Here is a 25,725-nt window from a genome sequence, read left to right as displayed (position 1 = left end):
ATACACATAATAAAATCTAGATACATCATCGATTAAAGTCATGAAATATCTTTTTCTACCATTCGTCAACACACCATTCATCTCATAAAGATCTGAATATATGAGTTCTAACATTGCCAAATTTCTCTCATCGACTACCTTGTGAGGTTTATGAGGTTGCTTAGATTGCACATAGCTTTGGCACTTAGAACCTTTGACAATGGAAAATTCAGAATTAATTTAAGTTGGAAAGCTGAGTCATATAACCAAAATTTATGTGACATAATTGTGAGTGCTAAACACTAGCCTTATCTCCATTAATATTGTCACAAATATGGTTCACAGATTTATTACAGTAATCAGAAAGAGAAAAGCGGAACAAGCCTCCACACTCATAGCCTTTACCAATAAAAAGTTCATGTTTCTATAGAACTACTTTATTGGACTCGAGAACCACCCTAAACCCGTCTCTACAGAGAAGGGAACTGCTAATTAGATTCTTGTTTATTGAATGGATATACTGCATGTTCCTTAGATGTACGATCTTTCCCGAAGTAAACTTCAGATCTACCATGCAAACACCATGAACAGTAGCATGCGACTCATTACCCAATAAGACGGAAGAATCTCTAGCGATCTGATAAGAAGAGAACATTAAACTATCAACACATATGTGTACATTAGCCCCAGTATCAATCCACTAACTGGTAGACTGATTTACTAAAAGAATAGTAGGTAGATTATCATACCCACTAGTCCCATCTCTAGCGTTGCCAATGGTCACGTTGACAAACTTGGTGTTCTTCCCTTGATTAACCTTTCTTCCTTTGCGGTATTAGCAATCTTTGGCTCAATGGCCACCCTTGCTGCACATGAAGCAAGATATATCATCTTTGTTCATCATCTTCCTCTTGAAGTTGGTGGTTTGTTTGGACTTGTTATTTTTCCCTTTGCTCCTACCATTAGAGGACTATTGCACCACATTTGCGCTAGATTGTCTATCGCCTTCTTTATTATGCACATCCTTAACTCGAGCTTTCTCCTCAGCATCAAGAGACGATCAGACTCTCAACAAAAATCTCTTGTCTCTTGTGTTTTAGAGAACTGGCAAAATTCCACTACGAGAGAGACAATTTGGCAATGATACCCCCAACCACAAACTTATCGGGTAAGATACACTTTAGGAACTCGAGTTCTTTTACAATACACTGAATCTCATGAGCCTACTCGACTACCGATCGATTATCGATCATCTTATAGTCATAATATTATTTCATGATATACAGTTCATTGTCTGCATCTAACGCACCAATTTTGCATTCAGTGCGTCCCACAACTTATTTGTGTCCTTTATGTGCATGTATACATCACAGAGACGATCGGCAAGAGCGCTAAGAACACATCCTACAAAGAGTGTGTTGCCTTCCTATTCTTCTTTGCATTAGAGAAAAGAGTTCTTTCAGGTCTGCCAGATGTAGCCCAGTAGCAGTTCATAGTCGTAAGCCACAGAGTGGCTTTGACCTGCCATCTTTTAAAGTGCACACTTGTAAACTTGTCCGGCCTCAGTGCATCGGCAAAACTAGCCATCGTTAAATCAAAGTGCCTAAAATAAGGTTAAAACTAGCCATCGTTAAATCAAAGTGCCTAAAATAAGGTTTTTGGGTTGTTGGAAATAATAGCACTTTCAGATTTAATTTAATTTCTAATATAACATGAACAAGAACAAATAAAAAAAATCAGTATCCACTATGTTCTGACTAGCTCTGATTAGTCCCGACTAAATTTGACTAGCCTCGAGTAGGATTTGACAAGTTCTAACAAGCCTCGACTAGAGCATATCCTCGACAAAATATTTGACCAGGTACTCGATCAACAGATATACTCGACTAGGTACTCGAGTAATATTACGTACGTACCCGATGGCGACGTCAGATGCAGATACCCCTATGATGTCGATACATGATGTGGTAGATGATGATGAAGATAAAGTAGTCGATGCAGAGGCCACCGTGATATTGATCCAGTAGACGATGACAAAGATAAAGTAGTCGAAGTAGATCGTGATAATGTAGAGGAAGCATGTCGTGAGCAGTTGTGATGAGCGCTTTCTAAAAATTTTATTCGTCTTCTCCCGGTGCAGAATCTCAAGGAAGAGGGGTTCAAAATACTTGCTCTCCCGTTCATTGGTGCACGCCGGTGCAGTGGAATGAAGTAGACTACATGCGACGACGCAACAGAGAGAAATTGATAAAACTCTAATTGCGTGTATGCAACTTACACATCACCTTTGTGCAACTGACAGATATATATAGAGGAAGAGTCACGCAGTTGAGACGCACCGCGATCGGAGTCGATTACGCCGTCACGATCGAAGTCTTGACCGACACGATTTTCATATATTTATCTATTTTTTCACACAGAAAAAAGAAATAAAACCGTAAAAATAAGCTAGACTTGCACAAGTAATTGGACCCGATTTCAACGAATCATTCATGCAGATGCTATGCGCCTGCGCCCTTCGCCCCCGCCACGACCCTACCCAGCCCGACGAACAAGCGCACGCTTGTGTTCTTCTAGTCCTCTTATCCACACATACTAAGTAGATGAATAAAAGAAATTTTTTAAAATTAATCTTCATCCACATCCACTAACAATATGGAACTAAAGAAACACACCTCCCTCACATAATTAAATTTTTAAAATTTATTTACAATTATATAAATATAATAAGCTAAGTCTACATATTACAATACCACCTCCCTCCCTCCTCCACGTTATATCGTTACCAACTGCGCACTCATCGAGGCATCCCGCGCCGCCGTCCCCGACTCGCTCTCAAAGTTGGCCCTCGCCAGCCCGAGGGCGAGCGCAGCGGATAATTTTGAATTGCTACTCGCTTGTAAGGAAACGCAAATTGACGAGCGATGCTAATCAGTACTGTACTTTGAAAACGACAAGTATTATTAATTTATTTAACAAAAGGTTCGAAGGAAAGTTCAGTAGTGTTCTGCATGGCTAATCCTGTTTCAAAACCTGTTGAGAAGGACGCTTTCTATGGGATCGAGCATTTCTCACTGTTCTGCGCTGTTGGAAACTCTTGGTCCCGCTTGGCACCACTTTTACTTTTCCCTCTCCAGAACTGGTGGAATGCCGCGTCACGTGGAAGATCTACACACACTCACCATTCCTGGCTGTCCACGTACACCCATTGCATTCAAGCTTTCGCCACGAAAATATCTGTCGATCTACTAGAAAGTTACACAAAACTCCCTCAAGGTCTTGAACCTTCTTTTTAGCATATTGTGGTAGAGTGTTGGGTTCGATGAACCAGCTCATTCATCATGGTAATCGTTGTTGAGTGACACATCTTCTTTTTATATATATATATATATATATATATATATATATATACACATATACATACTACATGAAAAACGGATGAAAGAGACAGACATAAGTGACGAGTCATTACACGATCTGTCACTTATGTCGCTTAAGTTAAGATCAGGTATTTACCCGTTATAGATAACAGATAATATGTGACGGATCGTAATATTGCCTGTCACCTATAACATTACTGACGGATAATAACTAAATTCATCACTTATTACTTATCATAAGTCACGAGTCTTCCTGCACTAGTCATAAGTGACAGGTCATATACTCATATCATGATCCATCACTTATAACTTGGCAAATGTGACAGGTCTCCCTGGGCCAGTTATATGTGACGAGTTGTAATATTACCTGACACTTATAACAAATAATAAGTGACGAGTAATATTATCATCCGTCACTTATTACTTAGATCTGTGTTAACATGTGGCCAGTAATTGTGCGAGTGAACAGTTCCACCCGCACAGTGTTGGCGATTCTCACCAGCTCTTGTAGAGATTTTCTAATATCTTGATGATTTGAAATTTGAATTGGTGCTAGGTCTTTCAAGGTTTGCATCTCCTTTTTTCCTCCTCCTCTAATCCATATTTGGTAGATTTGTAGTGCTTTGAGTTGTAATCGGCTATTTAATTTGCATATTTATCCAAAATCTTAGTATAAGTGAGTTTTATTTATATTAGATTTGATACTAGGTTTGCCCGATCTACCGCGAAATGCCACAGATCTATTGTATTTGTCTGGAATTTTTAATCGCATGCTTAACCACAAAATTAAGGTAATTGTTAATGAAGAATAAATATTTTTACATTAATTGTAGATGACGGATAGAAGTTGGATGTACCTTGAGGTCCAAACTTGTTCAGTGTACCTGAGCGGGGTGAAGCATTTCATGAGTAATGTCTTGGCGGATATAAAAGATCGTGGTAAAACGGTAATGTATTATCCATGTCGCGACTGCAGGAATGATAAGAAGTTCCCGAAACCAGACAATATCCATACACACTTGGTCATGCGTGGATTTAAAGAGAATTATACATGTTGGAACAAACATAGCGATGAAGGCCTTAACGAGGGAGAGTTGGATCGGGCCCTCCATACCGACAGTGTGGATCAAAGACTTACACCCAATGAAATGGATCATGATCTCAGAGATGAGGAAATATTAGGTTTCAATGATAATGATCTCGAGGATTTTGTGGACAATGTGGACCAGATGGTATGGGATGTCGAGCGGCACGACGAGTATAACAATGGTGAATTTGTTAGATTTCAGGACTCTGTGCGGGATTCCAAGACTCCCCATTTATCCCAACTGTAAAGAGAAGTACACGCGGATATTTGAGAACATAAAGCTTCTACAACTGAAGGCAACACATGGTTGGAATGACAAGAGTTTCGAAGCATTGCTGGATCTGCTAAGAGACATGCTACCAGAGGGAAATTTGGTGCCTGAGGGCGTCTACGACACGAAAAAGATAATTTGTCCTTTAGGACTGAAAATAGAAAAAATACATACATGTAAGCAGGATTGTATCTTGTTTTGTGGAGAGCATGCAGGGTTGGATCAATATCTCATTTGTGGAACCCATCGATATAAGCATAGAAATGACAGTAGTGACGGGGATGGAGGCAAGAAAAGTAAAGGTGGTCCTAGGAAGGTGGTGTGGTATTTTTCTGTAATTCCCCGTCTGAAGCGTCTGTTTGCCAATAGAAATGAGGCACAATTAGTGCATTGGCATAAGGAGAGTCGTAAGAACGACGCAATGATACAACACCTGGCAGATTTTGCTCAGTGTGAATCGTTGATTCCACATTTGGTTGGTTCGCTGAAGAATTGAGAAATATTAGATTTGCTATGAGCACAGATGGCATGAATCCATTCGATAACATGAGTACCTCACATAGTACCTGGCATGTTGTATTGTCGATCTACAACATTCTACCCTGTCTTTGTAAAAGAAGGAAATACATTATGTTGTCGATCTTGATATCAGGACAGAAACAACTTGGCAACAATATCGATGTGTACCTCAGACCTTTAGTCGATGATATTAAGAAACTCTGGTCGGAAGGCGTCGATGTTTGGGATCAGTACAAGCAAGAGTACTTTACCTTGCACGCCATGTTATTCGTCACCATCAATGATTTGCCAGTGCTTCGTAACTTGTCAGGTCAGAGTAAAAGAAAGGTGAAACTTGCCCACATTGCTTAGATGACACATGCAGTTTGAGGTTGAACAACTCAAAGAAAATAGTGTACATACGGCATCGACATTTCATTTCCAAGAAGCACCCATACCGAAACATCGACAAGCAGTTCGATGGCACAAGGGAGAAAACATTACCTCCGAGGCATTTCAACGGGGAAGATGTCCATAATCAGGTTAAGAATATCAATGTTACCCTTAGCAAGTGAAAACAATCCTTCAAGGATGATGAACAATTTGAAATGTGGAACAAGAAATCAATAATATTCGAGCTAAAGTATTAGGAAAAATTAGATGTTCGGCACTCTATTGACAACATGCATGTAAAGAAGAATATATGTGAGAGTCTGATCGGTACATTGCTCTAAATGAAGGGAAAAGGAAATGATCATGAGAACGCACGAGCTGACCTTGAAGAAATGGGCTTAAGGTCGGAGCTCCATACACATGATACAGACAAAGGAAAAAACCTACCCCAGCAGCTATCACTCTCTCCAAAAAGGAGAAAAAAGAATTATGTGAGTTCTTGCACAGTGTAAAAGTTTCCTCCGGTTACTCATCCAACATCGCAAGACTTGTTTCGGTGAAAGAGCTGAAAATGAATTTTGCCTTGATGAAGTCCCATAGTTGTCATATGATGATGGCGTCACTACTTGTTGTAGCTATTAGGAAAATCCTCCCAATTAAGGTTCGCGAGGCTATCCTGAGCCTATGCTTTTTTTTCAATGCAATTGAATAAAAGGTACTCGATCCAGACTCATCGGAGGAGCTAGAAAAAAGACACTTTGAGACTCTATGTATTTCTGAGGTGTATTTTCCACCATCCTTTTTCGATATCATGGTACATCTCACTACTCACCTTGTGAAAGAGATCCACTACCTTGGCCCCGTGTTCTTGCATCACATGTTTCCATATGAGAGATATATGGGCGCTCTCAAGTCGTACGTAAGGAATCGAGCCTTTCCTAAGGGATGCATCGTGCAGGGTTACGCGACGGAGGAGACATTGGAGTGGTTTGTTCATTATATTGATCGAAATAACTCAATTGGCATTCCTAAGTCTCGCCATGAGGGGAGGCTCGCAGGTGTAAGGGTTCTGGGGAAGATGGCAATAACTCCTGATCAGAAGTTATACGACCAAGCTCATTTCCTCGTGCTGCAACAATTGAGCGAAGTGTGCCCATATGTCGATGAGCACAAGCAGATGCTATTTGAAGAGAATCCAGGGCAGACCGAAGGTTGGGTTTTGAGGCAACATATACAAAGGTTCACGACTTGATTTCGAGATCGAATCAGACAATCGAGTACTCCTAAGAGTGCTCTGATAAAAAAACTGGCATCGGGCCCTATATATACAATTATGACATATCAAGGATATGATATAAACGGATACATATTTTACATGGTTGCCTAAGATGAGAAGAGTATATAACAGAACAGTGGTGTCCGTATAGATGCTTATGACAACGACATGCAGAGGGGCATATATTACGGTCAAATAGAGGAGATGTAGGAGTTGAACTACTTGGGATTCAAGGTAGGCCTATTTCGGTGCCGTTGGGTACATAAGGCAAAGGGCGTCACTAATGACAAGTATGGATTCACTAGCATTGATCTCAAACATCTCAGATACAAGTCTGAACCATTCGTACTCGCTAAAGATGTTCACCAAGTCTTTTATGTGACTGACACAACAAAGAAGAAAGCCATGTGGTTCTCGCTAGGGAAAACACACATCGTCAGAGTTGCAAACGTCATTGATGAGGAGGAGTTCAATCAATTCAATGAAATCCCCCCTTTTGCTACTACAATCGTCACATGCCTTTCGTCGATCGAGAAACTCCATACCTGCGCTTTGACCATAACGAAGGGATCCATGTCAAGAAAGCACGAAAACGGCGAATTTGAATTTGAGTGTAAAATATTAATGTCAAATTTGAATTTTTTGTTTTGATTAATTTGAATTTGTAATATTAATGTTAAATTTGAATGTTAGGTTTCAAGTTATTTGAATTTGTAATATTAATGCCAAATTTGAATTTTAGGATTCAAGTATTTGAATTTTTAATATTTATTTAAAATTTGAATTTTGTTTGTTTCAGTTTATTTGAATTTGTAATATTAATTTAAAATTTGAATTTTAGGTTTCAAGGTATTTGAATTTATAAATTGTGATGGGTGATATTATTAACACGTAACTTTTATAACTAATAAGTGACGGGCAAATAATATAACATGTCATCTTTAACTTATATGTAAGAGCCGAGTCGAAGTAAAAGGTGACGGGTGATATTATTAACCCGTCACTTTTATAACTAGTAGGTGACGGGTAAATAACATAACTCGTCACCTTTAGCTTATATGTAAGAGCCGAGTCGAAGTAAAAGGTGACGGGTGATATTATTTTCACGTCACCTTTTACTTACAATAAGTGACAGGTGATACTCATAGGTGACGGATGACATTAATCACACATCACCTATGACTTATATGTATATAGGCTGAGTCGTCCTCGTGCGCAGTCCTCTCATTTTGCCTAAGTCATTTTGCTTGCACGCGCTAAGGTTCGCCGCCTACCCGTGCCCTCCACCGAGCCGATCACCGCCGTCCAATCCCGTCGCCGTCGCTCCCAGCCTATCGCGGCCCCCACCGACGACACCCTCTCTACCGCCCCCACCAATGACACCCTCTCCACCGCCCTCGGGTCCCCACCCCTGTCGGAGCCCCACCGCACACGGAGCACTGCCATCGCCGCCATCCCGCCCCGACTCAGTCAGCCGTCGGCCATCTGCCCCGACGCCGTCCGCCGCCGTATCTTCCCCGTGCACCCTCGCCGCCTCCCCGTGCTCCTCGGCGTCATCGCTGGTAAAATACTTGACAAGATGTTTGGAACATTATATTCATAAATCCATATGCCTGGTTAAAACTGAAAGCAGGCTAGTTCTTTAGGAATTAGATGGTTATGAATTTTTAAAGACTATAACCCTGTCCAATTCTCTTATGACAAGCACAATGTTCTGTTTGGTATTCGTTAATGAATTATGATACCAAAACCCATCACCTTGTGGTTATCATTTGACAGTACCCTCAGGAGATATTGAATTTTTATGGCTTTATTTTGTCCATACTATACTTCTAGACCAAAATCGTTCTGCAAATGCTTTCAATATGTAAGTCTTGACATTAGTTTCATAAATGTCACTGCATGTTCAAGTTGCAAAATGAGCTTGCTCGTTTGTTCCAAATTAAGAAAAAGGTTACTTGTGCAACGAAGATTGTTTTCTACCTTTTACAAGTGTGTATTGAACACTGTAGTTCGGTTGGTAACCATGGTGAAGAATTTGCATTTGAGATGCATTCTTATTCCACAAGAAAGAAAATTAAGAAATACTAAAGCACCAATTCTTATCAATGGTCAGTGCAGACTTATCAACTGCTTTAACATTTTGTGCAAATATACCATGTGAAAATACTTGTGTATTTTTCTTCTTCTGTGATGTCGAATCATGTTTCTTTCACTACCTACTTACAAATGATAACAACAAATAGCTACGCCTGTTTGCTACTTTGTGTTCTTTAAATTGTGGTTTCCTACACTCTCTTTTTTCTGAAATCCTCTTCGCTACTTTGTTTCTTGAAAACAAGCTAGATCCAAGAAAATGGGCAGCACAGGAAACTAGAAGTAGGTAATGCATGAACATACGCATTACTATGCTCAAGGGTAAAAAAATGCCCTATATATTGGATTACTATACTCCACCACATTGGCCACATTAACAAACATATAAAGCATGAGGTCTTATTCGTAGGGCATGATAGGGAAGTTTTCGAATGTTTCGACTGTTTGCATTGGCAGTGGAAGAGGGAGGGGACTAGTAGTAGCCCTCTATTTTGTGTGTTACAAATGCTTTCTATTCGTACACACAATTTATTGTGATATTCACTAGAAAAAGGCCTTTGCATACAAATTTAGATGGGAGAAACTTTTGAAGCCCAGTGCCCTATTCTAGCAGTGTACTATGTGCTTTTGGAAGTGCTGCCGTATAAGAGAACACCTATTTCAATACAGATTTCTTAATTTTGATTTTTTTTTCTTTATTAAGAACGGAATATACTACATTTAATTTTCATAGTAAGAAAAGGACTCCCACTTTTGAGAAACCAAAAGCACAGAGGATGCTAGCACTAGAGGCCGTTCCGGCACAAGAAAGGTGGATAGGAGCCCAAGCCCGCACACGTCGTCCTCCTCCAGCAGCAGCGAAAACTAGTATCGCATCCCTAGCTCTGACCCAGCACCGATGCATGAGAGCTGATGTCGGGCAAATGACGAAAAGTATAATCCCGCCGAAGAGGTATTGATATGAGTCAACGCATTTTATACTTGTTGAATGGAAGAATATTTTTTGTTTATGTTAACTCTGCTTGTTTTCTCTCTAGATGGCGGAATCGTAGTCTCCAAGACAGATAGCTGGTAGTGGTGCACACACAAACACAGTGGTCGACGGACAAGATTACCATCACAGGAATCGATGCTGACAGGCTACCTACGGATGAAAAGATCCTAAATAGATTCCAGAGGGTCGCAGGGCTCATTGCTCTAGAAAGGGTGAACGACAGTTCAATGACCTCAGTCACGAAGCGAAGAGGAAGTTATTCGATAATGTCGTCAAGAAGTATATGTAGTACCCTGGCAACATGAGCGAGTATCGAACGATCGCCGCAGTCAATACAACAATGAAAACGATCGCGAAACTTCACCAAAACTTTAAGAGGAAGCTTGTAAATCTGTACTTGGCTAAAGGGGTGACGCACTTTGAGAGCTACAAGTACTTAAAAGAGGAAGATTGTGATGTTTTTGTGCAGATGAAAAACTCAGAGCTGTTAAAAAGGAGAGGGAGGAGAAGAAACAGGTTCGGACTAGAAAACTCAAAGCAGTTTGACATACAATTATCCAATACACTTATACTCATGAGTTAACTAGTTGTGCTCCTCACCTAAATAACCTCTATTTTGTTCAAATTTTAGTTCTAGCATTGCTAAGGAAACTCGATCCTCGAAACCTCCTAGGCGCCTAGTGACCTCCATGAGTAACTTTATCATCATTACCACTGTTGTCAATCATCGTGGCTTTATGCAAAGATTAAAACTTTGATTTGAAAGTTGAAATAACGACATGTTCGTCAAATTTGTAATCTAAACTCTGATTTTAATTTTTTTTTTTTTTTACAAACTCTCTTTCATACTTCAATTCAAAGTTTTGCAATGCTTAGGTGCATTTTGGGCGATATAATCTAGTGGAGAACCTCCAATGACTTTTGAGTGCTTTCGCTTGCCTGGTAGTCGCATACGTTCTTGAAATATCAAATATCTTCTTTCATGATTTGGCTGTCTTTCCCGGTGATCACCGGATTCTGAACTTTCCAGAACCTACCAGAATGATCTTTTTTCACGAGGGCCCACCGCAACAAATCGACTTTCGTAGCCGTTGACACCAAAATATCTGGCTCAAATATGCGAGGGCACAGCCGTAAATCCCCGCCTCCGCCTCGCCCCCGTCACCTCACTCGGGCACCCCGGAAAATATCTCGCCCTGCGCTTTTGCGCTTTTCCCAGGAGGCCAGAGCTCGCGTGCGGCCGACTGCTCCCTCTGATCAATGGCCACCGGCGGGGAGAAGCGGGCGGCGCTGTTGCGCCAGATAAGGGAGGAGGGCGGCTTCGCGTTCGTGGCCTCCGCGGAGAAGGCGGCCGCGGGGGACCTCCGCGCGGCGGAGGCGGCGCGGGAGATGGCATGGGAGCAGCTGCACTCGGCGCCCTGGGGCGAGGTGGGGCCCGCGTGGCGGGACGCTTACGCGCTCGCCTGCCTCCACGTGGCCGGCATCCGCACCGGCGACGACCGACGCGCCGCGCTCCGGGCGCTCGACATGGGGCTCATCATGGGCGGGGGGCTCCTCCGCGCGGAGCTCGAGGACGCCGTCGCGCGTGTCGTCGCCGACCACCGCGGCAGCGACGAGGGGGAGACCGGCGGATTCTGCGGGGATGTGGAGAAGTGGAAGGAAGGGCTCGCTGGGGACCGAGACCTTGCCGATGTGAGTATCTCAGCCGCCTGTAGCCTCCCTACGATCTCATACCTGCTTGTCAGCTTGTGTAGATTGGTTCGTGGAAATGTAGAGTGAATGCAGTTGCGAAATTTGCTCCACTGTTACGGTTTCACTTGTGGTATCGGCTGAAATTGTTCTGCGAAGTGGTTCACGTAATATTTGTACTTTGATTTAGGAAACGTTACTGCCTCACCAGCATGAGAAGCCAAGAGTGACCCGATCGCATATCTCAATGCCGAGGCCACCTAGCAGTCAGCGTTGGTTTTTACGTTTGAAGATTGCATCCCAGGCCCCTAACGCTGTACTGCTCAGATGTTACTAGGCAGATTGGCGCGCTACGCAGCACCTGTGGAGGTTTAATTGAATCTCGGAACACTTGCTTTCTCTGAGTTGCAGTATCTGTTGAAGGAAGCAATCCATTGAATTAGGCAACTAGGATTAGTTCTGCAAGGTAAGAAATAATATGTTGTAACTGGCAAATTAGCTTGCAAAATGCTTTACATGAGTATAGGAAAAAAAAATTAGCAATACCTCGGTACACTTTGTTCAGCATTTGAGCAGCCTCCCACACATAGAACATAAAATTGATGAGTCAATAAAGCCATGGAACTGACATGAAGATCAGCTAACATATTTGATGATTACAGTGATGCCTGATTGATAAGCCAATGTGAAAAATGGTGATGGACGTCTGAATTTGTATGAGATCATTGTATAGATCTGGAGCTATCAATGTGCAAATTCAACAGAATAGTGTGGCACCTGCAAAATTAGCAAAATAGGTCAGCTAAAATAGGAAGTGCTGAAGATTAGTGCAGCAGGTAGTAGTAATTGAGAATCAACCATTTGTGTAAGCATCAACTGGATGTACATATGAAGCCTTGCACTTAAGGAGTATAAGTAGCACAATTTACATGTAATTGTCTTTAAAACTTGTCTTTATAACAAATTAGACTCATACAGATATCACATATTCAGATGTAAGCATGCTCTAGATACACAGATCATGTTAAGCATGCAATGTGTACCATACCTGCTACTTTCAGATTCTTGGCTTCAGGCTGTCAGTCATCTTTCTCTTCTAGTTTTTTTTTTTTTTCCCCCGTTGAAGCAATCAACTGCAAGGTAAAAGCACTCTCTTGGGAATAACCTACCAAAACAAAAATGGTGAAACATGTGAAATACACTCTCTTTTTTCTATGAACATCAAAAAGGATTCAGTAGCATTATACTACATATAATTATAGAGCAATTCTAACTGCATTAAAAGCATAGGTCTAAAAAAACTGCATTAAAGATACATGCTTTCCCTTATCTGACGAGGTATCAATTTGCCTCCCCAGAGGCAAAGTTCAGGCCCAGTGCCATTACAGTGCACCATGAGTTATAAAAGAAATAAAAATATCATATCATAGTACCCTCAATAGACAGGAAACATGTATCTCACTCAAAAAGTGCAAAACTGTTAGTTAGGCACCTAAAATAGAATCATGCCATCCTTAATCAAAAAGTGCATGTCATGTACATACATGTGCAAAAACTCATTATGAAAGGCAAGGAGTAATCTAGAAGAAAAGCTAATGCTTGGTATGATGGCTCTGTAATCGTGTGAACCAAACCGCCATTGAAGCCGGTAGCAGCAGTTGTGCCCCGAAATCGATCCAAGCAGGAAAGAAATCTACAACAAATCCATCCAAGCAAACTGAGGTTTGGTAGAAACTGAATCCAAGTCCACGATTCCACACGCATCAAAGCCGTTGCAGGGAGCAACGCGTGGCAGCTCGTTGGCTGCTTCTGGACTCATCGGCTACCACCGCACCTCCTACACTGCATGGAAACTCATCAGTTGCTCCCTCGCTCGGCCGCCTGCAGATCCTCCCACCGTTGTCTGCTCGCTTCTTGGCCGCCGCACCTCTAGCTCCTTGCGCTCGGCTCACCGTCGCCCATCACGTCCCAAATTTTGAACGGTTGTTGCTCCTCTCGGACGTAACCAGCCGCCACCGCTGTCTCCTACTCCATTGAGATCGATTTGAGGTTATTTGCATCGGATTTGGGAGAGGAGAAGGAAGGATTTGGGGATCTAAGTTTTGTCCTCTTCTCCTTGTTCAACCTCGGCAACACAAAGGGGCGAAGGAATTAGCAGGGCTTGATCTGGTGGTTCGTAAAGGGCAGGGACGTGGGGTACTGATGGCCACGGGCGAGGAGGAGGCGGACAGAGCGAGAACGTGAGAATTTTTGTGCCGGCGACTGAAATTCGTGGAGGGAAGACGCTAGAGTTCTCTGGGCTTCATGAGTCGCATGAGCTGGCGCTAGGGCCGAGACCCACCTGTCACATACGCGCTACAGGAGTTACAGTGACCCCATGCCAGTCAATCCCTTGCCCTTTAGGATATATAGTATATGCCGTCGTAGGTCCACATCTAAATCTAATTGGTCTTACAGGTGCCTGAATTTGTCCCTACTAAACAGGCTAGTCATTTTGACAGAAGTGGGGAACATGCCAGCATGCATGCTGGGTTAGTGTCCTGCATTTGGCAGCCACCTCATAGAGAAAAGTTTGAGGACCTTCTGAATAAATTCAGGTTTAGAAACACAAGTAGCATAAGAGCTTTTTTTTTTTTTTTTTGCCAAGAGACATATAGAGCGTGTTGTCCGGATTAGCTGATAATATCCTTTTTTCAAAGTACTTAACAGCCTCATTTCTCCTAATTAATAGTAGGTGTCCTTTTGACTCAACATTGCTCCACATTGTGGCTTACCGTGTTTACTGATTCTTTTTGATGAAAACTATTCACTAACTTTCTCCTTTGTGTGACCAAATTTAACCAAGATAGTGGCCAAATGACGAAACTAATTTGCCATATTTACACTATATTACTAATTTGTCACTGTGCTGCTTTTTATGATAATTTGTTTCAGGTACTCAAACTTCTGCCAGTGAAGTCCCTATCTTGTAAGCAAATTGAGAGGCGATCATGCATTTCTTTGGAGGCATTTATACGTGATTACTTTTTATGCGAGTCCCCTGTTATACTCAGTGGCTGCATTGATAATTGGCCTGCAAGGACAAAGTGGAAGGACATAAAATACCTAGAGAGGATAGCTGGAGATCGGACTGTTCCAGTTGAGGTGACTACTTACACTTCTAGACATTGAGAACTGTCATGTACAATTGCAAATTAACTATGCTGTTATTTGGGGAAAAAATAACATAACATAATAACATTTCATTGAAGAAATGCATTTTATGTTATTATTCAATAATTTGGTCAGTTACAATTAATTACTCAAATTTGATCTTCAGGAGTTCAATTCAGCTGGTTTCTGGAATTATGATATTACTGAAGATGTAAAGTTTAGGTGTGCAACATGGATTAATTTTAAATTGCAGATTGGAAAACTAACATCTGAGTTGCAAGCTAGAACACTATGGAGCCTGCACTCTTCTTACTGTATCAACTATCGTGTATTACATTTGAGTATTGGCCTCATGTGATCCATTGGTTGACTTCTTGTTGTATCGTTGATAGTTGTTGGAGCAAACTTTTTGTTAATCTAGTAAAGTAGTACGTTTTTTTTTTTCCATATGTTCATCTTCAATCTTGACAATTTTGCCATGCTTCTGATTGCAGCATTTTTTCTTACCAACTAGTATGGACTGAAAATAAAGATTGAGTTATTTACTATAGAACCAAATTCATGAATGACTCGTCATTAGAAGTTGCTTGGAGTTTCGAGTTACCTAATTTGCCTTCGCCAATCATCTCCATAAAATCTTTGTGTATTATGCAATTTGCAAAGATACCGGTCCATTATTATCGATCAGTAACAGATCTTATACATGAGCAATTGCTGCTTCACGGTGTCTAGTACGTGGATTGTAGCTTGGTTTAGAGAAGTTAGGTCAACTTTTTGGTTGAATGTTGTTATCATGCTTCCTTAACATTTTGTGATATATATGTTTCAAGTGCACTCATATAGCAATGGTGTCTCAGGTTGGGAAAAATTATGTGTGTACTGAGTGGAAACAGGAGCTTATCACATTTTCTCAGTTTCTTGAGAGGATGTGGTCGAGTGATTCATCAAAATTGACATATCTAGCTCAGCATCCATTGTTTGATCAGGTGATGAATTGTCTAGCAGCTTGATATATACTGAATTAGCAGCTACTCATCTGACTATTTGATTTGATTTTACAACATTGACAGATAAAAGAGCTCCGTGAAGACATAACAGTTCCTGAGTATTGTTATGCCGGTGGTGGGGAACTCCAGTCGCTTAATGCTTGGTTAGGCCCTCATGGGACAGTAACCCCATTGCATCATGACCCACATCACAACCTTGTTGCTCAGGCATGACACAAATAAAGTCTCTGTTACCCCATGGTTGTTCATGTGTATAATCCTGAGTTATGTGTGTTGGTTAAAGTCAATTATAACTATTTAACGTGCACTTTTAAGAAGTCGACCATGCCACTTATTGTGTGGTACTCATGTGGTACTACCATTTTTCATTTCGCTATTGCTTTTGTGATATGATGATGTTGTTTGCCACAGCCACAATTCTGCATAGTGGGAAAACTCTGGTAGAAATATGGGTTTCAAAAAATACTTCAAGCTGAGTAGCCCCTTAGTTTTTTGCATTTTTTCCTTCTAGTGAAGTCTTACAGAACCACTGTTCTCATTTTTTTTAAGACTAAACTTAAAACCAACAAGCCCTTGATACAAACAACACATAAGAAAACATGTTTTAACCCTTCCTATCATTTTAATATGCCTCGCTGTTTCCTTTTTGTTGAAGCCAAGTTATTTTTGGGCCACCAAACCCTGTAACTGAGTGAAAGGCCATTGATTAATTCTCACTTTGATTTTGAAAAACCAACATCTATTCAGCAAGCCAAACTGTCTGTGATTGCTTTTGCTACACCAAACCACGTTTTCCGCGATAGTCATGAAGCTATCTTGCTGATTATTTGAATTCCCGTGGGAAAATCGTCCTTGCATTCATGTTTTTCTCCCAACAAGGGTGGAAAGACTGAAAAATTGGTATGCATCAAACCCAGTCAGGTTGTGCACAGAATGTTTTGACAATGTTGTTTTGCATTTTAATTTGTCTTGAACAAAAACGATCTGCTTGTTTGTGGGCTATTCTTAACCGGTTATGGCAATATCAAAGAGATTCATAGCCTAAGCATATAGATGCTCTTAGTTCCTTTAGTTATTTGAATTGACCTGATTGGTTACTATTTTGAAGTGATGACAGTGACTTATTTTGTGTAAATTAAGATTCTACATCAGTTGATATACCTGGTTGTTACTCCTTGGCAGGTTTTGGGCAGGAAGTATTTTAGACTCTATTCTGCTTCCGTATCTGGTGATTTGTACCCTCATACAGAAACCATGTTAAGCAATACTAGTCAGGTAAGTAGTCTGTTTCAAACAACTAGTATGTGATAGGAGTGGCATAGCAGTGTACAAACTTGACTGGTTACCAAATAAAGCGAGCACTCTACCTTATTGTCTATTTTTTCCTGCTTTTAAATACTTCTGAATCTGTTCCAAAATATGCTATGAGCAACCTAGATATTGAGATTCTGAAAATAGGGTGAGTTCTTTTTGTTTCTTTTTTGGATCTGAAAATAAAGTGAATGTGCTAGCCACCATATGACTAGCGACGATGCCAGGTTCTTGTGGCCCCCTTAGTCAACCTTTCTGTATGGGAATCCTCCTGTACAACTTCGGTTCGTAGCAATCCAAATCTATGCACATTTTCTCATCCAGAAGCTCTGTACTCTTTCATTTACTTTGTGACATTAAGCTTAATTGGGTGCTACTGCAAACAAAGTTGATCTGTGTGTGATTCTGTTGTGCTAATCAGCTTCTCCACAGGTAGATCTTGACAACATTGATGAAGAAGAGTTCCCGAGGGCAGGAGATCTTGAATTCATGGACGGCATATTGGAGGAAGGAGATATGCTTTACATTCCACCAAAATGGTGGCATTACGTGAGATCTCTTTCTATTAGTTTTTCTGTTAGCTTTTGGTGGCGAACGTCACATCTTACTTCAGGAAGTTCATAATGCTATTGTTTTGATCATCCATGAACCATGATGTTTCTATCATCAGATGGTAGAGAGAGAAAAAAGAACTTCATTGAGCCCATGTTTCATGATCCACTATTGTGTGGATATGGCCTTGTTACCTTGGGTGTATATCATTATTTTTATGACAATGATTTAACTGTTAACTTCAAGCATAGTAAGTTATTGCCAGATACTAGTGTGTGTTTTCCACCCTTTCAAACTTATTCCTCTAGATTACGGCCTAACCAAGTTCACTATTTTTTTTCTTTTTTAGAGTGAAAGGTTCACGAGTGTTTACTCTATCATTTATATACATGTGAAAACTATGGAGCATGTTAAAAATGTAACTCGAGAGCCAGAATATGCTCTGATGCTCTGAAGACATGTTCGGAAATCATCTGTCAGTGTTAAGTTTGGTAACTTTTGTTAAATTATTCTGAATACATCTCATGTCTGCTGCTTCATGCCTTTCAGATAAACTATGGAGCAGATCATTTGTTTTACTTGGCCGTGGATTTAACTTTTGTAATTACTGATGCTAAAACAGTAACCGCTAACCATATTATCCATATTAAGCCCTTGTCAATCCTGTTGATAATGAAGTTCGTATTCAGGGAGTTCGGTACGGTAGCACAAGTAATTCTGGCTTGCATACCCTGGATTAACTAGTTAAGTTTGTGTTCTCCTCAGTGAAGAACATATTTTTAGAGAAATCAGTGACAATCATTTGGATTCGGATACCATCATATGAGTCTTGTGGTATACCACGCTGTGGTCGTAGAAAGCCAGAAACACATAAAAGCCCATTTGGTCCATTAAAACCCATTTGGTTAAAATGGTCCATAAAAACCCATTTGTGAGCTGCTTACCTGCCACATGTTGAACTCTCAAAAACCTATTTGGTCCATTAAAACCCATTTGGTCCATTAAAATGGTCCATAAAAACCCATTTGTGAGCTGCTTACCTGCCACATGTTGAACTCTCTTGCAGCAGTACTGCAGAGATGGAAATTTTCTATGATATTCTAATTTTTTTATTTTCCTATGCTTTGTTAACGGTGAACTTGCGTTGATGCGTTAAACCTGACGGCAATGGCAAAAGCGAAATGAACACTAATGGAAGAGTGGGAAGAGAAACGAACTAGTTTTGGATGGCAAAAGGGATTATAAAGCTCAAACAAATGGCAAAAATATTATTCTTCTCATGAACAAATTTGCTACGCAAGGAGGTTGTTGACATTTTTGCTACATCTGAGCATGTGAAAATCGGGGTTGAACTGAGGAGCAGATGGTGCGGTACCAAAAAGGAAGCAGCACCAACCGGCGTTCCAGCACCGCCTGCCCGCGCGGCCGCGGCATCGTCGACCCCGCTGCCACCCGCGGCGGTGGATGATGCTGCCCGAGGGCCACGGCAGGCTGCGCGGCTACGTCCGCTTCTTCAACCTCCACCGGCGCTTTCGTCCGCGTCCGGCTCCCTCTCTTCAGGGACCACTGCGCCCTCAACTCCATCGATGGCATCATCCTCCTGCTGCAGCGGGACCACGACAATGCAATCCGCCTCCTCCACCCCTTCACCGGCGACACCGTGGATTTCCCGCCGCTGGCGACCCTCCTGAAGTACGTGAACCCTGCCCTTATCGGAGCACACGAGGACAAAGGAAAGTGGAAGTATCTGAGACGCGTCCGTTCCGCATCCATCAGCGTGAGCGGTCATGATGTCGCTGGACTGTGCGCATCGTATAGTCTCTGCTACCCCGGGTGATCAGCAATGGAGAGTGTCAAGCTGGTGGCTCTACGACAGCTATAATACATTGTCATTCCAAGCCAAGATATGCATGATGGAGCAACCCATATTTTACGGTGAAGCATACGTCTTGCAGAGATCGATCCACCCCAGCAGGAAGAAGGTTCATCTTCGCTGCCACCACCACCAAAGCAGATCGCCTCATGTCCGGCAAACACACACGATGACGCATATTTTTACTATCTGGTCGAATGCGACTCAGAGATTCTGGTGGTTGCATCAAAACTCAGCGATGACGCACAGTTTTTAGTCTGCAGATTATCTGACCTTGTTCTCGGAAGGACTGTCTCGATGAATCGCATGGCGGCAATGCCCTCTTCCTTGGTAAGAAGACTTGAAGTGCCAAGGCTGTCAGCTACAAGGCGTTTCCTACCATTGTTGGTGACACAATTATCTTTGCCCATCGGAACCAATATCATCTTGCACAATACCACCTCATTAGCGGCGCATGGTCACCAGCAACATATGGACGTAGTGGAACACGGGAATACGGGATGTTGTGCCGAGTCCTTGTAGCACCATTCACCATATATCTATCTACACATGTTGCTCTCGAGAACACATTGGATGGTGCCTTCTCTTTCTATTTTCTAGATCAATGTTCTTCCCAATAGTAATCGTTACTAGACGAGCTAATCGCTCTTTGGATGTAGGAACAAGGGAAATATGATATATTAGGGGAGGATGAACAAGGGTTGGTGGCGGCACTACTACGAAATAGGCTATTACTATCGGTTTAAAATTGACATCACTGCCAATTTAAAATTAGTACCACTACCGATTTTGGAATCGATAGTAAATTAGCGACGGTGATAATCATGAATTATCACTGCTAGCTTATGAACCGACAGAGTATCATTGCTGTTCAAGCTAAGAAATGGAAAGTGATAATCCAACTATCATTATCGGTACTAGCCTTGAATCGGCAGTGATCATTCATTCACGTGTGCAAAAATAGTCTACCGTGAACCCTCTGGTATGGGGATCTATCTCAACTTGAGACAGAAGCCTCATACCGAAATGTTCGTGGTAGAGTATTTTATATCTAAAACTATACTCGCAGTAGAATCTCAATCAGTATTATAATCAATGTGCCATACGGTGCAAAACTGCTCTGAGCTCCTAGCTCTTGGTAGATGGCTCAGGAAATGGGGCGGTGGGCCCAGGAGACAGGTTGACGACTTAGGCTCAAGGAAACGAGGCGACGGGCTCGAGAGACAGGTAGATGGCTCAGGCTTAGGGAAACGGGGAGACAAGCTCGGTAGACGGCGAGGACGGTCGCGAGGTGGCTCATGCTTAGTAGATGGTGATGGGCTCTGAGGACATGGAAGACGGGTCCGAGGGGTAGAGGCAGCCAAAGTGCTATGGTCAACATCACCACTTTGATTGCCACTACCCCTCAGGAGTGGCTTCTGGAGATTAGGAGCGAAGTGAGATGGGGAGCAGACTGAGGGAGACGAGCTCGAGATTTAAAGAATCATTATTATTGCCAGTTTGAAATACGAGTCGGTAGATATAATAATTATCACTGCTGGTATTCGCTAAATTATTGCTCTATCGGTGAGCATATAAACCGGCAATGATAAGGAGTAATAATCCTTATCACTGTCGGTTCGTATTCACTCAATTATTACTTTTTCAGTGAGCTTTTGAATCGATAGTGATAAAGATTATTACTGTCGGCTCGTAGCTAGAACCGGTAGTGATATCAACTATTATTGTTGGTTCTTAAGGGCTCACGGTTAGATCTATCGGTTTAGCTTATAAATTGTCAATGATATTTTATCACTGTCGGTTATTTTCGATCTGACAGTGAAAGAGGACAGGGATGGTCCTTTATGTAGTAGTGCGGGTGAAAATAAAGTTGCAAAATGGGGTCAGTGACAATAGTAGCTTTGGCTTCAATTAAATTTCTCATCCATGATGTTATTGGCATCCGATGAACAAATTTCTTGATTGTGGGTTGCACAAATCTTTGTAAGCAGCTACAGGTCTTGTTTGTATTTACTGCTAGTTGTACTTGCTTGTTTCCTTGAGAAATACAGGTATTGTTTGCATTTACAGCTACTGGTCTTGTTTTGTGCAATTCACTCTTGAAAAAACTATAGATAGTTATTGTGCAGAAGATGAACGATTAGGCTACGTTATTTAAACCATAAGAGTGTTTTTGTATGTTTGTTGGAGGAATTATTATCTGTTTGTCCTTCCACCAAAGCAAAACAAAAGATCCTGCTAACTCACATCTAGATTTTTTTGGTTTGCAGATGTAGGATCTAATAGAACTTTTATCTGGATTCTTGTTTGTCCATGTGTTTTTCTACTGTTATACTCCATCAAAAAGGTTTAGTTGTTACTGTCACCGGCTTGGCATCTGCTGTTCCACTTGTGTCATTTTGCTAGGCTTCAACGACTCTTGTACCAAGAAGGTTGTCACCGTCTCCTTTGCATCTTCAGCACTACCATGGGAAGGGGAGAGTCTCAATTATTAACATATTTTGTAAATCATTTCCATTGGCTCGGACATATTTTCTGTATTATCTATATATCTCATTACGATATGATACCGTTGCCTTGGTCGTGGTCATGGAGCAATAGATTTCGGTGTCTGGAGAGAAGTTTTGAAATTCCGACAACTAAGGACTATGGTACTGCAGCATTAGTCCATTACATGGTTTTTGATCTTTGCAAGCCATAGCGTATTGTTCTTTGCTATATTACCGTGGCTGAGAAAACATAGCTATTCCAGTAATATTTGTTTTTTTATGAGAGATGCTATTTTTCAGGCATCTGAAAATAACATTTGCTTCAGTGACATATTTCAGCCGTCCAATCGAGATCCGAGCGTCCAAATATCATCTTCTTCCTCCACCCCACCACTCTTTGCTCGACCCCACCATCTCCGGTGTTGGGGATGCTGCCAGATCAGCGCCCTTCACCCTTGCCGCGCTAACATCTCCGTTTTGGAGCTCTACCACCTCAGCACCGGCCCACCAGTGGTTTGTCACATTGCTGCTCTGTCTCCGTGCCCGCCTCCTCCACATGGCCTACCTATTTACCCCAGAGCCTCTTCAAAGTCCGACAACCATGGAGGGCTCTCCAAATCCCAAAACCTCTAACCTTAAACCCCGTCGGCAGCCATTATTCTTCATCACCTGAAATCAAGCTCATTTTCAGGCATATGAAGAATAGGAGGATTGTTTTTTTATAGTCTTCTAGAAACATTTGTTGTGATAAATGTATCACCGCTAAATTTTGAACCTTCACATTTGTTTGTCACCTATGTTTCTTAGAATGAGACTGTTCTCGACACTCGAGAAAGAAGGAAAAATTCCTTCACTGCACTGTAAACTTCCTTGATCCTAAAAGTGTGATTGAAAACACGCATATCTCTTCAGTGTCATGCTTCTTAGACTTTATCCCTGGCCATGCTATTATTGACCACTTTCCAACGGACAAGTCGTGACAGACATGTGAAAAAGACCATTTTGCCCCTAGGTCCACATGTGATTTTTTTCTTCCTCTTTTTCCCTTTCTCCTCTTCATCTTCTCCTGTTCAGTTTTGTTGCTGCTAGCAGCTCGTTCAACTTCTTCTCCCATACTCAGACATATCTGGAGGTAGTGCGGTCGGTCTCCTCTTGGCTTTTGCCCTAATTTGCCATGTATAGATGGATCCACTTCGGGATGGATCTCTACAAAGCAAACAAATCCATCCAAGCAAGCTAGGATCTTATACTATAAAAGAGGAAATCAATCCAATTTGGGATGGTGGCCCAGTATCCTGTGCAGCATCGAAGTTATCGCAGCAGGGGCGATGGTGGTCCTCGGGCCACCGAAATGCCATTGGTGATGCACGGGGACCACGATTGCGGTCTCCATCGATCCGGTGGACCTCCTCACACTAGCTATCGTCGATCCAGTGGACCTTCTCGCACAGGTGGCTGCAGCGCGATTGAAGAGCTCCATCGAAGAGCTTGACGGTGTTGTAGTGTCTGCTGCCAGGGCCTGGCGCAGGCTAGGGCTTCGACTTCGATTGCTACTGCAACGATAGTCCTAATGTTGTTGATATGGTGGGGGGGGCTAGGGCTTGGGCGGGGTCAAGTGTTGGTCAAGGGCATGGCGGTGGGGGAGCGCCAACATGGAATGCTGAGTGGTGAGGATGACTAGACGCATGTTCCAGTCGGACATTTGGGGAAGGAGAAGAATGAGGATTGAGGGGTAGGATGGGCAATATTAAGTTTGACTGACAGTCAAATCTAATCTAATAGAACTGACGATGACAGTGGTATTCCGAGGATAAAGATTTAGAAGCATGGTAAGGATATGCGTGTTTCCCATGGCATTTTTAGGATTGGATAAGTTTTCAATGGCATAAAAAAATTTACCTAACAAGAATGACAAATCCCCTCGAGAAAGAAACTGGCTGGGCTGCGCTTTTGTACGTTTTGTAGCCCAAAGTGACGGAGGCTGGCAAACCGCTAACTTCCCGCCAGCCCACTGTTGATGACTCGAACAGCCTCGGCCGAATCCGATGGAACCTGCAAACAAAGCCGAAACGCCCCACCGCCGACGCAACCTCGCGGCCTCCGAGGGATCCATCCGACGTCGCGCGGAGCCGGCACCCGGCAGACGGCGGCACGCCGTGGAACGGGAGCCAGCGGGCACGCCACGAAGAAGCCCGGGCCAAGGAGTGAGATCTGAGGGGACAAAAAGGCTGCGCAGCGAAAAAAGCGGCGTCGGCATCGGCGCTGGCCGCTTTGGCATCTACCCCTCGGCGGTATCTGTCCTTCGTCGCGGTGCTGCTACTGGGGCACTGTACTACTGGACCCGGTCACCGCTCGGTCTCGATCAGAACCAGCACCAGGGGCCACGAGAAAAAGGAAGCCGCACCACGCGACGCGCCTTTATTACGCGGCCGCTGTTGCTGCTGCGCCGCGCCCGGTGCTGCCACCACCCCCACCAACGCGGTCCCCGGCCCCAACCGGCCCGTGCGTTTCGCTCGTGGCCAAAGCCTGACGCTCGACGCCGGGCCGCCCTGGCACACGCAGTGGCCGTTGTGATTTCTCGAGGCACATCCGCCCGTGTCACGCCTCGTGCTTGGAAAAACCGTGCCGCGCTCGGCGAAGATCTTTGGCTTTGGAACGGTCCGAGTCGAGAGGCACCCCTGCGCCCCCGGTGATGATGATCGCCCACATGGTCGGCATGGCGGTGCTTTTCTGAGCTCCAGAGCACGCAGTTTTATCAGAGATGCTGCCTTTACATCATTCCCCCGATTTACAGACTATTTACTTTCCCATTCTTTTCAAGGGATCGAGAACCAAACAAGGCCCGGACAGGAGCACCGGTTGCTCACATGCGCCCGTGGATCGCAGTTGCGGTGCTCCGTCAGAACAATGGCGCTTTCTCGTTGAATAATGAATACTTCTAGCTCGGACAAAACACGGTCCAGGGCCTGCTTGATTGCGTGCGTCTTGAAAACGGTTTCCAAACAGAAGTAGGGCACAAGAATTAAGACGAGAGATACAAGGACCCTGTTGTCTATCAGTTATCACTAGAGTTAAGATCGGTAGTAAGTTTACTACACTAATTATGATGTATTTAATTAAAAATAGAGATGAAATAATGAAGCAAAAAGATGGATTGAAGTTGATAACACCCTTATATTTGGTATCTTTGAAGGAAGGCTAAATACAGTGGTGGATCTTCAGGGAGGGCTCCTACCGGTTGCCACTTCACTATAGGCCTTTTTCGTGACTTCGTTGTGCCCGTCACCGGTTAAATGGACCTATGTTTATATTCGGGATGAGTACTAAGCAAAAGTGTTGCGCTTGCACATTCCTGTAGGCAAGTGGACTGTATCATTGGGTGGCATTTTGGATTATCTATTTAAAAACAAACGGAATCATTCATCAAGCAGACATCCCCCTTCCACGCACAACAGCTTTCGAACTCTTCAACCACCTGCCGAGCTGCTGCTCATTGTATAGCTGTTCTTCTGGTGTATAGCTCCTGTCCACAACACTCGCGCGGCTCCCAACAGAACTAAGTACGGGTGTACGTTTATGTCTTGAATAATCAGCTGAAATGGCTCGTTCTCGTTCTCCATACAGAGCTCGTGAGTAAACAGTAGCCAGCACACAAGGCTACAGTAAAGGAGGATGA

The 25,725-nt window shown here is 42.7% G+C and overlaps 1 protein-coding gene across 5 annotated transcripts; it reads left to right on the top strand.

The window, feature by feature from the left end:
- Nucleotides 1–11,100: 11,100 nt before the first annotated feature.
- Nucleotides 11,101–19,500, top strand: LOC133899209 (lysine-specific demethylase JMJ30-like). Of its 5 annotated transcripts, none has more exons than XM_062340178.1 (7): nt 11,101–11,667; nt 14,599–14,808; nt 15,675–15,803; nt 15,888–16,031; nt 17,007–17,099; nt 17,572–17,684; nt 19,051–19,500. In XM_062340178.1, the coding sequence occupies exons 1-7, from the start codon at nt 11,236–11,238 to the stop codon at nt 19,376–19,378; spliced, it is 1,449 nt and encodes a 482-aa protein (XP_062196162.1). In that variant the 5' UTR covers nt 11,101–11,235; the 3' UTR covers nt 19,379–19,500. The 5 variants fall into 5 exon arrangements, with proteins under 5 accessions (XP_062196162.1, XP_062196164.1, XP_062196163.1 ...); XM_062340180.1 differs by having other exon boundaries at nt 11,102–11,667; nt 17,568–17,684; nt 19,051–19,302; XM_062340179.1 differs by lacking the exon at nt 19,051–19,500 and adding an exon at nt 18,237–19,039 and having other exon boundaries at nt 11,102–11,667; nt 17,568–17,684.
- The last annotated feature ends 6,225 nt before the right edge of the window (nt 19,501–25,725 follow it).

Source organism: Phragmites australis, chromosome 18 (genome assembly GCF_958298935.1).
Source record: "Phragmites australis chromosome 18, lpPhrAust1.1, whole genome shotgun sequence".
Taxonomy (NCBI): domain Eukaryota; kingdom Viridiplantae; phylum Streptophyta; class Magnoliopsida; order Poales; family Poaceae; genus Phragmites; species Phragmites australis.
The sequence above is the reverse complement of the archived record's forward strand: the minus strand, read 5'-3'. Positions and strand labels throughout refer to the sequence as shown.